Source organism: Apus apus, chromosome 5 (genome assembly GCF_020740795.1).
Source record: "Apus apus isolate bApuApu2 chromosome 5, bApuApu2.pri.cur, whole genome shotgun sequence".
Lineage (NCBI taxonomy): Eukaryota > Metazoa > Chordata > Aves > Apodiformes > Apodidae > Apus > Apus apus.
Genome location: NC_067286.1, coordinates 7,897,119 through 7,915,116, shown reverse-complemented (window position 1 = coordinate 7,915,116; position 17,998 = coordinate 7,897,119). Strand labels below are relative to the sequence as shown.

General features: G+C 34.7%; 1 protein-coding gene across 1 annotated transcript in view; it reads left to right on the top strand.

Moving 5' to 3' along the window:
- Window positions 1-17,998, top strand: part of CCDC73 (coiled-coil domain containing 73) — a 53,310-nt gene that overhangs the window by 27,646 nt on the left and 7,666 nt on the right. Inside the window, exons 9-15 of the mRNA XM_051620591.1 lie at window positions 4,871-4,999; window positions 5,332-5,391; window positions 7,669-7,773; window positions 11,434-11,544; window positions 13,295-13,426; window positions 15,762-15,797; window positions 17,174-17,339. Of these exons, the coding sequence (XP_051476551.1) occupies window positions 4,871-4,999; window positions 5,332-5,391; window positions 7,669-7,773; window positions 11,434-11,544; window positions 13,295-13,426; window positions 15,762-15,797; window positions 17,174-17,339 (739 nt within the window). The remainder of the gene's footprint in view (window positions 1-4,870; window positions 5,000-5,331; window positions 5,392-7,668; window positions 7,774-11,433; window positions 11,545-13,294; window positions 13,427-15,761; window positions 15,798-17,173; window positions 17,340-17,998) is intronic.

Genomic DNA, 17,998 nt, shown 5'->3' with positions numbered 1-17,998 from the left:
CAGTGGTGATAACTTTCCTGTATATAAAAAAGCCATATTTGTTAGAAAGCCAATATTGTCATAGCCATGAAGGTCTGAGGAAAACTTTGTCTTGTGTGTGTTTAGTGCACATCAACTGTACAAATTCTTTAAAAAAGAAATTGTAATTTGCATGTGTCAAAAACTGAGCGTTCATCTAAATGCAGCTTATCTATAGAATCACAGAATCACAGAATCATAGAACTATTCAGGTTGGAAAAGCCCCTTGGGATCACCAAGTCCAACCATCATCCCTACTCTACGAAGTTCTCCCCTAAACCATATCCACCAACACCACATCCAAATGACTCTTAAGCACATCCAGGGATGGTGACTCAACCACCTCCCTGGGCAGCCTGTTCCAGTATCTAACCACTCTCTCTGTGGATAAATTTTTCCTAATGTCCAATCTAAACCTTCCCTGTTGCAGCTTGAAGCCATTCCCTCTTGTTCTGCCACTGGTTACCTGGGAAAAGAGACCAGCACCAGTCTTTCTACAATGACCTTTCAGGTAGTTGTAGAGACTGATGAGGTCTCCCCTCAGCCTCCTCTTCCTCAAACTAAACATTCCCAGCTCCTTCAAGCGTTCTTCATAAGAATGGTTGAGATTGGAAGGGACCTTAAAGATCATCAGGTTCCACCCTCCCTGCTATGAGCAGGGACACCTCACACTAGACCAGGGTGCACAAAGCCTCATCCAACCTGGCCTTCAACACCTCCAGGGAGGGAGGATCTATTGTAATGTATTGCAAATATAAAAATAAAGAAGTTCTAGAAATTTTAATCATTGCAGTAAATAGAATTGTTACTGTTGGTTAAGAAAGCAAGAATAATTAAATACTTAAAACTTTCTGAGAGCAAGTAATTTGAGAGGTAAGAAAATAAAAATATGTAAGAAAATTTTACATAGTGAAATTTGTAAGTAACAGAGGTGTGCAACAAACTGATAGTGATTTATGTACTCCAGTAATCAAATATATTGCTTGATCCATTTTTTTCTGCTGTATGCTTGATTCTTAAGGTCATGGGTGATGAATTTTAAATGAAATACTGTTAGATAAGCAGAAGAAGGGGCCAACTGAAACTTTATCTGGCTTTCTCAGTTCACCAGGAAATGCCTTTATCCTGGTTATTTCTGATTTTCTTATTGGTTGTTCGGTATTTGACCACCCCATTCTGAAAGTCAGTGGAAAACTGAACTGGAATTTAATTTCTCAGCCTCAGCACATAGTGCTGCAGCAGCACTTTGCTGTGGCAATGCCTTATTCTGCAGAAGTAGGGGGCTTTGGTATATATATTTGTAGTTTTATTAATAGAAGTTGTACATAATGGAAAGATGCCTTTTTCCTCAAAATGCAGAATTTCTGTGAAAACAGTTAAAAATGAACAATCTAATAAAAAAATACCACTAATTTTTCAAAATTCTATACTTTTCTGAAAAGTTATGTAGTTAGTGTGTGCATAAAGGGCTCATCTTTTGGGTCACTTTGTAGGAGAAGAGAAAAGAAGTACTTGGACCCAGTAAGAAGCACCCTGAGATAGTTTAATTTCATTGTGGTTATCTTGTACTTAGCCTAGTGTTTGAAAAAGTGATTTTAAAGCAGTGAATTGTTTTCCCTTTTGGGGAATGTATCTGTTGTAGAGCTGAAGGGATCTACAAGGGTTACAAAGCAATGAAAAAACTTTGATATTTAGAAGAGTTTGGAGGAGGGATTACCAGGCTCTTTTTACTTGCTATATAGCTGAAAGAAGTAATGATACCTGCAGCACAAGTTGGGATGACTTATAAAGCTGGTTTATCTGCCTGGGAGACTTGATTGAACTCTTAACAGCTCTGACAACTTGTGGGTTCAAACTTCTTTCTTCTATAGCCTCACTGCTTGGGTGGGAATGACTATCCTTAGCACTAAAATCTTAATTTGGTTGTCAGCTCTTATCACAGCCATTACTTTGACTCCAACCAGGATGATCTCACACATTTGTTCTTAGTGGGAATCTGAAGTTAATGAATGCTATTCAACTTTTATGATAAAAATAAACTAATTTCCAATTTCAACGAAACTGCAAGTATGTGATGGGGCTGTTAAATATGTACAACAGTAAAACCAGGGTTAAGTTGAGGTCCATTTTGCACAGGTTTAGTCTTATGTGATTTGTGGAAAGAAATTATTTAGCAAGGTTGTAGCTTTCTCTTGACATCACCTGCTTACAAGTCCAGTTCCTAAATCTTGGCTTAATGGACTGTAACATGATTTCCTTTTCAGAAACATGTATTTTAGGATTTGAATGCTTGGATATTCAGTGTGGTAGGATTCTTTTCAACCACTGTGAAAATGCTTGCATTGAAATCTGGCCAAGAAACAGTTTTGTTTCATTCTGCTGCTTAAAAAACAGCTATATTTCTCAAGGCCTGAAAGGTTACAAGAGCGTTGCACCGATCTAGGAAGAAAGCAAAAAAGATACAGTTGTAATTTTGGATACTCTTGAAGTTTGTGTAAGGTATCAGCACTGTCTTGGGAAGTGGCTACATCTGCCTGCGCTGGCTGCTTTTCCAGTCCCGTACCACCTCTTCATACCGGCACGTGTATTTATGTAGCCTTGAGGGAAAGTAGAATGAGAATTTTGTATTGATCAAAACTACATTTCACCAGAAAAAGGCAGTAAGTTTTAGTTTAGATCAACTGCCAAAATGAAAATGCATTTAAGGAGCAGAATTGTTTCTTTTGTGATGCTCTTGGCTTTGACTGGCTTGAAGTGTTTCTGAAACTGTGTCCCTAAGCGTTGGCTGTTAGCAACACATCAAAGGAATAGGTTTAAAGCCTTATCATTCTTTCTTGGCATTCCTCAAAACTTGATACAATTATTTTCCAGGTTCAATTTAATTTATAGGGTTCTGAATAGTACTAGTGATCTTATTAATGACAGAAAACAGTAAGAAAAAGAAGCAAAAACTCTGGACATGTAAGCTGAAATTAAAAAGCTTTAAAGAAAATATACATATGTATGTATAAAATTACTTTTTTTCACAGCTATATAGCTTGTGGTTTCACTCTCAATGGAAAACTTTCCCATTATTTTTGGTGATCTGGTTTGTGTTTGTCCTTTTTGGCTTTGTGTTGTTTTTTTTGTTAGTTGTTTTGTTTTTTCCTGACTACAGCTTTTTTAGATTAGCATATCTGGCTTTGGTTCCAGATGGATTGTACACATCCACCTGCTATATATAAAGAAGATAATCCTTTTCTACCTCAAGAGTGTGATTTACTTAGTATGACTTGTTCTTTTCCCATTACAAAATAAGTAGTAAGATTTTTCTCCACCCGATAAACTGAGTTTTAGAAAATAAGCAGTATCAGATTCGTAGCAGCTTTTGCACCTGCTTGTGCAGCACACAACCTGTTTAGCTGTGCTCTCTATGCCATTAACATAGCTCTCCGTAAAGATTGGCACAGTGCACCCTTTCAATTTTACAAAGTTAAATGTGCTTGCACCTTCTGCCACTTAAATGGAGGGAGTCTCCTTGCATATTTCATTACAAAGCCTTCTAGTAAAAACAGTAAAACTAATGTATGTTGTTATTGGAAGAGATGGAAAAAGCCTTACTAGGCTGCAGAATATCAGAGTTCTAAAGCATCCTGTCTTTGGGTTCTATAACTGTTTTGGCAATTACACTTAGTACTGACTAGATCATTTTAGATTTATTTATAGCTAATTTGTGAAAAATAAAGCCTCTAGCAAAAAAATTTAATATCTATTTAAAAGTAGTACCTACACTTGTATTTTCTGTAAACTTTGTATTTGTGATTTTCAGCTCTCATATAATCTTCCCTTTTTCTTTTGTACTGTTATATGATTTTGTCCAGAACAGTTAAACCATTGGTCTGTGATAAGATGGAATTCCAGTTTCGTGAAGAAAAGTTAAACAGACCAAACGTAGTTGTTAGATAAAACTATTACCATGCTGAATGCTCAGTTGGCCACTCTGGCATCATGCAGAATTCTTGATACTATCTGTGAGCAGCATTCATAACCTCTGCTATTTGTCTGAGTAAACGTCAGAGCGCTCAAGGAGAGAGCGATATTAAACAGACTACCTTAGACCAGAATGGGAGGGGTGGGGGAGAACAGGGCACAATATTTATGACTCCAGGAACTATAAGTTGTAATTTAATGAGATCAAAGCATTTACTGTTTATTTGCTGTACTAGGAGCTTGGAATAAACTGGTTAGAAAACAGATACCAAAAAAAAAGAGCGCAGGATATTTCAAAGATTATCAAGACTATAAAATCAAAGGCATATTTTAGATGGAAAATCATGTTTTAGAAGCCTCTAATATAAAACTTAATTTAGCATTCTCCTGAGATTAAGTAATTAATGTTTCAGGAAAAGAAAGGATCCTCTAAATTTATAGCCAGTTCCTGTTTTTACCAGATAGTCACTGCTCTTCCTTCTTTCCCTCCTGATTCCCAGGAACATACACAGTAGTTATAATAGGTACCTTATTCCTATTGTCTTTTGGTGTAGGAGGTTTTACCAATGCCAACTCATTGTCCACTTCTAATATACTTCTTGGAAGAGAAAATAACAAAATGCTTAAGGATCATCAATACTTCAAACACAGTAAAATTACTGTAATAACATTTTACCTCTGAAAATAAACTTTTATCTGCTTGTGAGGAATTTAAATTTTAGCAAGTCAGTCTTATTAATTTTAGTTCCTCTAATTTATTCTGTTGTTTCCATACATTTTTTAAAAGTAGGGCATGACTCAGGATAGTTGAAAAGATTTGTCTTTGTTTTGAATTGCAATGCCTATAGTGGATGAACTATTTATATGTGTTTCCTGTGTTAAGGAACTGAAGAAAGTAACTACAGACTTGATAAGGTCCAAGGTCACATCTCAGTACAGGGTGGGAGAAGAAAACATCAATCTTGCAGCAAAGGAAAAACAGTTTCAAGAACTGCAACAAAAAATCAGAATGGTATTTTGGAATTTAAACAAATTAAAGATTTTGTGAATATTTTCAGATCTTCATTCAGCAGACATCATAGCAATGATCTCTCAGATGTATACAGATTACTCGTTCCTTTCTACTAACTGCATATACAATCTAACAAAACTATTTCCAAAATTACCTTTTCTAGGGAAGTTAATATGCTATAATTTTGTAGTTAAAAAAATATGGATGACATTTCAAAATAATTATTTTTCTTTAAGTGATGATTCAGTATATCATGTTATACAATATTACTAAAGAAAACAGATAGTAATATTAAAAACCTTTTACTGTTCTTCATGTTTGTTTTTTTTAAGGAAACAGCAGTTGGTAAAAAAGTTCAAGAAGAAAATGCCCACATTAAAGAAGAAAAGCTGGTGAGTTGTTAATACAACTTTGCTATTTAAAAATAACAGTATATGTCCCATATTTTATATTTAAGTGTCTTATTATTCTAAGCTATTTGAGTTAGTTTGTTTACTCTCCAGAAATATTTTAATACCAGCATAACTGGGATCTCACTCCTCAGATTTTAGAAAATGTATTAGCATAACAAAGTACATTGTTTGACACTTTATTCCAAGTCTTAACTTCTGTCTTCTATCACAAACTCAGGTAGGTTCCAGAGCACATCATGATATTAAAACCAATGTACATAGAGTCAAGTATCAAACACAACAAAAAAATTCTGTTCCCTGTGATAACAGTACAATTCACTGCTTTGCTGAATATTAAGCATAAAAAGGATGGTTGTGTTGTGTTTTTTTTTTTTCTTAAACAGTTGCAGAATTCTCATTCTGCACTTCATTAAACCAAACATGGTGGAGAAGTGTATGATTCTTGTTCTCAGGGAGAGACAAAAGCAGTAGCTTGCTTGTATTGCCACTGGGCACTTTTTGAAGGCTAATCCAGGAGTACTCTTCCAATCTGTAAAAGTCTTTTTGCATTTTAGGTTTGCTTTCTAAAAATACTTGCCAATAGACAAAGGGCAAAAATGTGACACATACTCAGGCCTCATTACTCCCACAGCTCTCAATTAAATAAAAGGTTTTATATGGAGATGCTTGTAGCATAATTCATATGCATATTTGATATGTATTGTCTAAGAAAAGGACTCTATTTTGTTTCTCTGTTTTGTTCTGTGTGATATGTTAATTGTTGGTTTGTTGGTTTTAAAATATGGAATGTTTGGGTATAAATCTGGGGAGGGCTCTAATATAGAGATGCTTTCTCCAATAACTTGGGTTAGGAGACCTGGATTTCCGTATTATAGAGCACTAGAAATTCACCATCTGGATTAACTCAAGATATTGGCTGCAGTGGCTCTTGGATGGAGGCTGAAAATAGTATCTAAATTATAGCTGATTTACTCTGAACTGTATGTAGAGAAGCAATCTTGTCTAGTTGAGTGAACACTCTACTAGATTTAAAAGACATGAACAAGTCTGCTGCCAACCTATCAGATGGCACTGGGCAAGCCTTTCCACATCTCTTTTCTTCAGGTGTCTATGTGTAAAATTGAGCTAAAGGTAAATTAAGCTTCAGTACAAAAATGTATTCATTTCTTCAGAAGAGAATCCAAGCAGGGAAAGGAATGAGAGTACACCCCAAATAATTATTTTATGTTTAGTAGGTAGCTGTATCCATGTATACAATAGAACCAAAAATAGATACGTTTGAAAGCTTTTTGCAAGTATATGGAAGTACTTTTAAAAATAATGTATTCCTCTTGCAATGTATTTTGAAGCAACTTAGCACATTTAAGACTGTCTTCTGCCTGAAACAGGCCTTTTTCCTCTTCAGGTCTTCTTGTAGTAACTATTGTTCTGGTCTTTAGGGAGTAGAGATGGACTTGACTAGATCATTCCCTGCGTCTTAAACCTTTGGAAATGTGTTCTGTAGTGTCTAATATAAAATTATGGTCTCAATTCCATTCATGTTTTCAGCTAACGGCAACAATCTTTATGGCAGCCCCAGGTTTGTAAATCTTTATACCACCTTAATCAACTCATTTTGGGTGGCTGTTTTTTTAGAACTTTCTCTTCTTCAAGTAACAATACAGTCTTGGTGAAGGCACCACAAAAATACTGACAGTGACAGCAAAATCTGGTGTACTTGCACCATATGATGCAAAGTTGATGTGTCGTAGTTCACATTATCAGGATTTTATTCAAGACATAGAGAATAATGTTACATAAGGATGATCCATTAATGGAAGTGATTACTTGCCTGTCATATAATTTCTCTAGGATTTTCCATATTATCCAGAACTGCAACATGTTAAAATAAAATTATTCTTTTAGATTAATTAAACTCACAGTGGGGTTAGATTTGATACATTTTACTCAGAGTTGCACTTAAATATCAATGGATTGTTCATTTTAATTATAAGAAAATTCTCTGAAAAATAATGTAATCTTAAGTTATAATAATGTTTTCCTTTCCAAGGCAAAAGGCTAAAAAAACCTGGAGTTGTTCTGAATTCTTCCCTTCTCCAATACAGTTGTTAAAGTACATTTTTATGTACATTATTTTGTAAACACTGGTAGAATAAAAAATAAATATGTTAATCTGCAAGGCATACATCAGCTAATGTTTTAACTTCGGAAACAAAAATCTTATTCAATGTATCCTAATTTCTTTGTATTAATAAGGAAATTCTCAGCTCTCTACAATGTGTGCAGGAGCTGCTTCAGAGAACAACCCAAATGAATGTTAGAATGGAAAGTGAATTAAATGCACTGAAAGAAGAATATCAGGTCAGATTTTTCTTGATTAGACAAGCTGCTACTATCTATTATGTATTTTTTAAGTCCGGGGCTGTTAAAGACATCTGTATGCTTTTCAGAACTTTTGACCTCACTTCCATTGCTCCCTCAGCTCCTTAACTGTCAGCATGAGCCTTGAAGTGCAGTCTGTGGTTTCCCTCTTTTAGTTCTCCACCTAAAGTAAATCATGATTGCCATTCTTATCAGCCATTTCTGGAGGGTAAAAACAGGACATATTGGGGGGTTGCATTGAAGTATTTTGAAATACAATCATTTTATGAATTTTGTTTCTTACAATTTTCATAGAGGTATAAATTTATTTCCTAGAAAAAACTTCAAATTTCAGATCTTCATAGCCAGAGCTTGTCCCCAGCTTTACAAGAGCAGAGGGCCTGAGAAAGAGGATATCCTTTGCCACTTCTTGCTGTGTTGGCTGGTGTCATAGTTACGCTAGAGGTGGTAACTAGTCACGCTGGAGAGTGTGGAGCTGCAGCATTCCTCAGCTCCTCTTTGAGCCTGTAAAAGTGGCTCAGAACAGTTTAGATTCTAAAGTGCATTAGGAATCAGATTGACACATGTCCAGGTTTCCATGTTTATGTTAGTCTTAGAGTGTTGGATTTTCATGACCATGGTTTTCAAATTCATTGATCTCAGAGTACCGTAGAACCAAGAAGAGATGCTTCTGAACCTGAAGAACATTCTTTCAAGTTCATTATGAATCTTAAGAATTCTCTTCCTTTTTTGTATATTGACTCTGTTAAAAAAAAAATTAAAATGGCAAAGCACAGTGTAATGGGAAAAGTTTTGTGTTTTTCTTAGCATGTTTGAAACTTTCTGCAAAGATTAATTTAAGTCCCTTGGCTGTAGAATTGCCTAAAGCAGCATGATTTTTTGTATCCTCAGCTCTTTATATGTTTGGTCCAGTGAAACATCTGGACGACTTTGCTAGTCATACCATTTTTAAGGTGGTTCAAAATTACTTTGTAAATTAAACCAGAGGCTCAAGATAATTTGATGGGTATATAACCTTACTGATGATTACTTCCATAATACACATGTAAGAAAAGTATAGCTTCTTTTCTTGTTGCTAAGGTATGAATTGAGAACAAGTCTGTTTTGAAGCCTGTACTGGCCAAAAATTAACTTCTGGTTGCAATTATACTAATACCAATTAGAGAACCTGCTTTGATTTGGGTGCTGTTAATATTAGATATTGGAAAGATACTGATTTCTATTTTCCTAACTACAGGACAAAATATTTCTAGTCATCAAAGCTTAAGTGTAGTCTTCAAAGGTAATTTCTTGGAGGCATAAGTACTTTAGATGAAATTGCTGTTACAAGACATGGGTAACTAATAAGGGGCTCTTCATTTAACCTTTGAAAGCTCTGTTGGCTATACAAGGACTCCTCAGTATTTAGTTTAATGCCAATATTCCTTCTTAGTCTTCACTGTGACACTTAAGGCCAGCTAAGATTTTATCTCAGTGGAGTTTTGTGAGGGCATTCTGTACATTCTCAAAACCAAGATGTTCTCACTTGAGAATGGAAATTAAAGGATTCATACCATTATATAAGCACATAAGAGTGATAAGCTTTCAAGATACCACATCTGGAAACAGTGTTGCCCTTAAACAACATGATATAAAGACAATGCTATATTAAAAGTGAATGGCACGTGTTCTTGTTCTTCCCATATGAACTCATGGGGTTATTTAGATCTGTCAGAAATGTTTGTCTGTCTGTTTAAACAGTAGTCATAAAATATTTTATAGCTATTCGTTTGGCTGATAGTTTGATAAAATTACTGGGATAGTCCAGTTAGCTGCTTATTTTGCAGTGCCATTTTTTTAAAGCTGAATACGTAACTTGATGGGTCAGCGGACTTCCCTTCCAATTTGAGAGCTATTGCTTTTGGTTTTATTGATTCTAGAGCCACAATATACTGAATGGGGTCTGAAGGTCATGTGCTATTCCTATGTCCTGTCCTACATCCCTGTTGAATTTGTGGACCCTGCTCATCAATAAAAAGTCTCTTCAGAGTAGTAGAAAAATGGAAGGAGTGATTGTACAGTCCCATGGAAATATTTTTATTCTTATACTCACAATAAATTACTGCTTGTCTGGGGGCTTGAGATGATGATAGTTAAACTTGCAAGGTAACATTCAAGAAGATGCACACTGTCCTTTCTCATTCTATCCACACATGCTTAATGCTAGGATACCAGTGCCCTCAAGAGTCCAGAAAAACAAGTTATGATTCTTTACAGGGTCACAAAATACTTGAGAATGCAAGGAATTCAGGTTTTTCCCTCTCCGTACAATTGGCTTTACTATCTGATCAGTTCTATTCATCTGCTATTCCTGGTATTTTGCCCTAAAAGCTATGCTGTCAATAACTATTATATTCCATCTCAAGGGAGGCTGCATTTGAGACACAAATCAAGAATCCTTGGAGTTAGAAAAGGTTTATCCAAAAGAGGAGGTCTTGGCCTCCTAGTTTATAGTACTGGATGAAAGGTGCCACATTAGAGTGTGATTATTCAGACAATTGTCTCATCTTTTTAATTATATGACCTGTCAGAAAAAATCCATTATATTCTTATGCACAGCTTTTTCCATGTGTATAAAAATTGCAATGTACTCTGAATTATCCTAGTGTTAATAGATGTAAAATATATTTGTGTTACCTGAGTAGCTAAAATAACATAGGCATTTTAGAACTGATGCTAAGTGATTCAAAAAGTAGATTAATTTTTAGTTAAAAGATTAAGTAAAACAGGAATTGTTTTGGAGTATTGCCTCCATGTCTTCATATTTTTCAAGTGGACTTCCCAAGAAGCTTAGAAGTCATAAATATGTAGCTGGTCATACAGCTACATGCATTAAAGTTATGTTTACTTTATCAAATGTATTTGTGTCATCTATATAGTGCAGTAAGTCCTTTATCTTCCAGATTGATTTCTATAAAAATTCCAACAGTACCTGAGATGTGTGAAGCTACTGTTGATTTACACAAGACTGCTTTAATTTAGCACAGAAAAGCTGAATGGGTTAACCCAAAGATGTTGCAAGTACAATTAGGGTAGTATAAAACTTAATATTCTTGTTATTTTAATGCACTCCTATGTCAGTGATCTCATAAAAGTAAATTCAAGATAATCAGATATATACCTCATGTTCCAATAGAGGTATTTTAGAATTTAAAGTTTATGCAACCTATAAAGTTGGTTAATAAACAACTTAGGACCGAAAAACTGATCAGAAAAATAAAAATATTTTCTTTCATTATACAGCAGTTTTTTTCTCTAAGTACAGTGAGTCTAGATTGTGCTACATTTCATATTTCTCATCTCTGGACTTTATATTACTTTTTCAGCACATTAAAACTTATGCAGTGAAACTGAATAATGGCAAGTGTTTTTATACCCTTTTATAGCCATTTCTTTTTTCATAACCTCCCCCTGTTTCCTGTTAGCTAAACTATAAGCACCTTTCTGTTAATTTATGAAAATTATTGTTGAGATAGCACATTATCACTGATCTGTATGGCACTTCCAGCATGTTAGAAGCAAAGGTCCAAGCAACATAAAACACATCAAAATTCATTAATGCAGTATTGATTGTTTTTTGGATAATTAATTTTATTGCAGACTCTTGAAAGAGATAATGAGCTGCAAAGGGACAAGGCAAAGGAAAATGAAGAAAAGTTCCTTAATCTTCAGAATGAGCATGCAAAAGCACTAAGGACTTGGAAAAAAAATGTAGGTTTATTAATTAAATGTTGAAGTATTAAAAGGTTTTTTAAGTAGTCATCAAACATTTCAGGTAATTCCTAAAAGCCAACAAAATATTGCAGAAATAATACAATAAACCCAACAAATTTATTTTCCAGTAATGCAGTCTCTTCTAGAAATTATTATTTTTAAATGCATATTTAGGAGAAATCTTTATTTCTGGACTCTAAAAGGTCCTGCAATTCTATAGAGCAAGAGCCAGGGTATTATGTGTTACCTTGAATTTAGCACTTTAAAATATTCCAGAATCACACACTCACTATTACGTAGACACTCACTATTGCCTAGACATGGAAGCTTGATATAGTTTTTAATATAAATTGAATGCAATGTATTTTTTCAGAAAATTTGCATTTTTTTTACACAACTTACTCAGAGAATACCAGCATTTCTAGGCTGAACTGTTGGACCCTGAAATAAACAGTCAGTAAACTCTCATATAGTAACAAATTAATGCAAACCTACATAGACACAGACTATAAAGGCACTTCTGAAGGTCCGTATGCCCAGGAAAAAAAAAAAGAAGCAACCTCAGATTGAATCACGTAGAGATACTGAAACCTTGAATTAAAGCAGAGATCCTGATTTGACACCAATTGTTCAACATGGGGTGAAAGGGGATAATAAATGTAAAAACCTGTATGTCCTTGCAGTGAATTCCCCTCTGTGTACACCTAAACAATGATCTGTCATCAATATTTGCCATTCTTTTTACTAATTAGTATTTTTAAAGAATACTTCAATAATTATTTAATCCAAAATAATTAGCAAAATATTGTAGCTGTGAAAATTGTCTGGAATAATGAATGCATGTTTGCAAGTAAGAAAGATTAATGCTTCTTCAGGAAGACAAGATCAATTAAGTGTATGGAAACTGGACTCTAAGTGGAATTCATTTAATAACCTGTCTTTCTTATTTGTACATAATTGGCACCTACTGCCAGAAAGATTTGATCTTCCTGATTCCTAGGAGTCTCTTACACCATAGTTTCCTGTATAGGCATCGGAATTGGTTCTACTTACTTCTCAGGAATATTTGCAACTATTCTTTAGAAGATAATTTGTTTTTTTCCCCTCTGCATATTTCAACTTTGGCTAAGTAGACATTTGGTCTCAATATCTCAGATAGTGCTATCATGGATAATGTTAACATTTTACACTGCTCTGGAAATATTTGTAAGTGAAATGGAGGTATTTCTGTAACATTGCCCTTCTCTTCTTTTTACAACTTGTATTTTTGACATCCTTTTTGTTCTAGGTACAAAAATTTAATTGTTACATACTGGCTGAAGAAGCTTTGGATACTTGAGGCAATTTACACAAGTGCCAAGCAAATTATTTGTTGTTGTAGTTTCTTGACAGTGTAGGTAGAGAATGAATTTTGACTAGCATGTTTATCTTTGAGGCAAAAAAGAAAGAAGGCTACAAATATTAATCTCACTTTTTTAAGCGTTGCTATTTGAAGCGTATGGTGAAAAAACATAATTGATTAAAGGTATTGTCTGTAATGGAAATGTGGTTAAAATTTTGGTTTGAATGAAAGAGCTCAAAATTTTCTTACTTCGTACAAAGAAATTCCTTAGCACAGCTATACTTTCTTTTAAGGGTTTACTGTAATTTGCTAAGCTGTTGATACCATTGTAAAATACTGTTTCATGTATTGAACAAGCAGTAGAGATCTGTGTTTGTGTGCTCATTGTACCCTCAATTATTACAGGAGGAAAACATGAGAAAAGAAATAGACACTATTAAAAATGAGCTGAATTCTCTTAAAGGAGTTCATAGACATCGTGAAGATCATCATCCTCCTCAGGGAAATCAGCCTTCTGAGCAAGTGGAAAATCTTGAGGTAACTGTCTTTAATAGATGCAATACTTTCAATTTCTTGTCAAAATATTAGAGAATGAGAGACATGACAGTTTTCCTAATCTGGCTGTCAGGTCCACTGGTCTTCCTTTAACATTAATAAACCTAAGAATTTATCTAATGTAATCAATGATCCAAGATCCCATTAAAGCTTACTGTACCCAGAGAGTGTTCCACTTTCATCCAGAGGGGTACTAATATCTTAGAATCTTGAGATCATTACCCCATTAATAAAGTCATACATAATAGATAGCAATCTTTACTAAACCCTATTTCACAACCATATTTTCCATAGGTATTTCTCAACTACTGTGGGAGACTCATTGATTTCATATGTATGTAAGTTCCTTGGAAGTGTGGAAACAAGTCCACTTCTATTCAGAGAAACTAATTTCAAAGAGATCCAAAGATTTATTTGATAAACATATAGATTATCCAGGTTCTTCACTTTTAGTTTAAAAACCCTCTACCTTTATTTCACTTAGCATCTTTAAGAATCATGAAAGGCATAGCAAGCTGAACAGGTAATGAATGTAGGAGGCAGAAGGCTGTTTTATGCAGTGCAGGTTGAACTAGAAGTGAGCTTGTGTTGCTGGGTGAACCAAATCCACATTCAGCTGTATATTCAGAGCACAGAAGAGAAGTTAACAAGGGATGAAGCACATGAGTGTGGTCTTGTGGAGCAAGAGGAAGAGCATGTAGCCCCCACGGCTACATGTTACCCCTTACTTAAACTGGATTGCAAATTTATATTCCAGTTTTTTACAAGATTGAAAACATGGAAAGAGTCAGAAAAGCCATAAGAAAACCTTTCCCTGCACTTTGAGTGTATTCTCTTGGTCACTGAATATTGGTTATATAATGTTTTTGCATTAGTTTTTACATCCAAATAATGAATTATCCTTCAAACAAGGGAAAACACATTTTGTATGTCTATGATTTTGCTTTCATTGTTAAGAAAATAGGAAGACACTGGGACTGTAAAGACATTATATTTTTAGAACTAGTTTATGAATTGTCAGTAAAATGACAAACCATAATAACATTTCAGAATTTGGAAGAACTTAAATTTCTTCGCAATGCATGTATGTCTGTTTATAGCTCACATATATACATGTATATGAATATATACACATATCTCCTGGTATGTGCTGTATAATGCAGTGGAAATTAAACTTGAAATGAGTACTCATCATACCAAAGTTGTAGGAAATCTGCAAGGTATAATGCAAATTGTGTAACTTCTAATTTTCATTCAAAAAACAGTTACTTTTTAAATATCCATTTTGCTTAGGATGCAGAAGCAACACACACCATCAGGTGTTCATGATAAACAGTACTTGTGCTTACTAAGATAACCCTTATGTGTTTGAAAGTAGATAAGCTAAAAGCATATGCTCAAAAATGAAAAAAAAAAAAAAACCAACACAAAAAACCCCACAAAACAAACAAACAAACAAACCTAAGATGTCTTCTAAATACATATCTTACACTATCTTATGGCAAATTGCCATACCACTTTGTTTCAAAACCTAGGCAGGTCAAATCTCCAGGGGAACATTGTCAAGAAATTACAGGAAATGCAGCAGATCATATTGATTATTCTAATTTGTGGAATTGCACCTTGTATCAGTAATGAGTCAGTGTCTACTAAAACATAAAAGGGTGAGGTGCTGGCTATGATTTAGATCTAGGCTACAGCTCCAAGTGTTGCAAGGATATATGCATATATTTATTTTTTCACCTAGTGCAATCTGAAATCCCTGCGATTCTTTGTGAGGCATGAAATTTAGCATGTATGTAAACTTCTTCATACTGATTACTTGTGGAACAGTGCTTAAACAAGAGGCCTTTTTTAAAAGAAAGGTGCAATGTCAGACCTCATTAGACTCAAACTGCTATTTAGGTTAACTTTGCCATCCTTTGCATTTAGTTCAATATAATTTGTGATACAGCTGTGTAGCATTAGAGAGTAGGACTCCATCTAGGAAGGGGTTATTGTAATTTTTTTGTGTGCATATGTACAAAAAGATCTGGTTTTGAGGAGGTTTTGCAGTTTATAGTATGAAGTACTCTGTTAAAGGAAAGGTCATCTTAGGTATATGTATGTTGCTTAGTTAGCAGGAAAAAATGAAATGTAGGTTTAACAGTTTTGATATGTAGGCATTTTAGTTTATGCATCTGGGACCTCTTTTTGAAGGGTTGAACAGCTATTTGAAATTAATGGATACTAGATTTATTCAACTCATCTAAAAATCTGGAAAGGAATTGTGTAACCTTTCTCCCTTTCTAAGAACACTTCATCATGCTTGTTTCAGGTGAATTCAGCAGTTCAGCCCATACCAACAAATATGGTAAGTTCCACTGCAGTAGCTGTTTTATTCCTACACAAAGGACTAACACGTATGGTTATATTGTGTTGTTTGCTGTTTCTGTCTCAAGAAACAGCTCCTAGAAGCAAAGACATTATAAAAGAACTACAGCTTTCATGAAAGAAAAGGGAGATTTCTAGTATTTGTATTTGAAAATGTGATGCTGAGGCTGCATATAGCCAAGAAGCAAAATTGAGTCATTAAAAATTCATATATATATTGCAATATTTACTATTTCCAAATCAGAATGACAAGGAAGAGGATAATAAAACATGGGAAAATCGAAAGCAATTTAAATTGAAACTTCAAATTGAAGGTGGAGTTTTTGTCAAGCTATTTTTAGGACCCTCCTCCATTTACCATGAGTCCTCCCTCTCTCAAATCAGCAAAGCAGGAAGCATCAGGATGTTTCTGTAACCTATAGAAATTGGTTCCTGCAGATTTGTGTTCTACATCATTTACTATGCCATCATGGCAATAATCCCATTTTTTTACCAGTGTTGTCTATGTGCCTCCATCCATTTTGCTCCTCTGTCCTCCCCACATCTAATGCCCAAGCACAGCACTTGTAACTCCTCCCACATCCCAGTCTTCTTTTTGCAACACCTCCACTCACCCAAGTAGCTTCAGCATTTTCTTACATCTTTTACAGATGAAGCAACAACCCTGCTCCTTCCCACATCTACCTACGAGGGTATTATTAATTTCATTATTCAGCTCCCAGTTTCCACAGAACTTTGTTAAATGCAGCTTTCAAAAATAAAGACAAGTTCACCTGCAGCAGTAGACCAGTGACTTAAAACTTTAGACACATCTTTCAGGCTTTCACTCCTGTTGAATTTGACTAAAGTTCAGGTTAAAAAAAAACATCTGGGAGGGAATGAGGAACTGACTGATAGGAACTGCAAATGCAATAAGCCTTCTTTGCCTATGAAACACAGTTAAAAATCCTAGATGGTATGTTAGAAAAATAATAGTCTTAATACCTGTGTATGCACGTGTTTGAGTGTAAAGAGCAATAATGCATGTTTTTTCTGCATGTAATTACATTTAGCCAGTAGACAGAGGGAGGGACCCAGTGAACACATGTACACCATCTATTTCTTCATCTGAGAAATTCTGTCAGTATGTGTAACTTTTATCTGTGGACACTAATATAGCAGGACCTAATATCTTTCTTACTCTTCTAGGGTATTAGTCTGCTTTTCTTCTCCATTTACATTAACTTTGTATTCTTTAGGTGATTTCCATCAGTAATGTGAAAATAATTTTGAACCTAAATCCTGAACTTTAAATCTAATCAGTGACTGTAGTAAATTGTTAAAATATGTATAATATTTTGTCCCTTATTATGCTAGAGTGGTCAAGAACACTCAGAGGACAGTGAAATACAGGCTGTTCAGAAAGAAAAGGAGTGTATGCAACTTATAAGACAAGATGGTAATTTTGGACATGAAGAAGAAACTGAAGTAAAAAACACAGTGGACTGCTCTTTAAGTACTGAGGAACAACATATAGAACAAAGTAATAACATTACATGGATAGTAGATGAGTAGTGTTGTTGAAGAAAGGATAAATGTTTACAGATCCAGTACATGACAAGAGAATGCTTGAATCCCAACTTACATGTTTTTGTACTAACAACAGTAATATTCCTGGTGTCACTGGTGGTATCTGTGATAAATTCACAGAGCTCTGAAGGAAGGCACAGAACTTCCAGTGGCTGCCCCAGGCCATAAAGTGAAATCTGTGTGCTCTGGCCCCTCAGTCACTAAAATGTAGCAAAGATAAGTGGAAATTGTAAAGGTTATTAACTGCAAAGTGACTCCTTTAAAGATGAATGTTTGCAGCCTTTGAATGTATCTTTCAGAAAACACCTTTCTGTTATGGAAATTTTGTTATTCCTCACTGGCCCAACTACCATCAAATCATAGCATGTTCCTTTTGGTAATTTTAGAGTCTCTTAAACAGTTTTGTCTGGGTTTGTTTTCCATTTAGCTAAAAATGCCACTTTCAAAAATAAAGTCAGTTACAGTTTAGTAGTCACCAGTAGCTTAAATCTTATATAGATACACAATGGTTGATTAATCATATATTATTATTTCATCATGAAGATCCCCTCTCAATAATAAGACAGATATCAGCTGGGAAATATTCCCACTTATAAGCCTTGTCCAAAATCT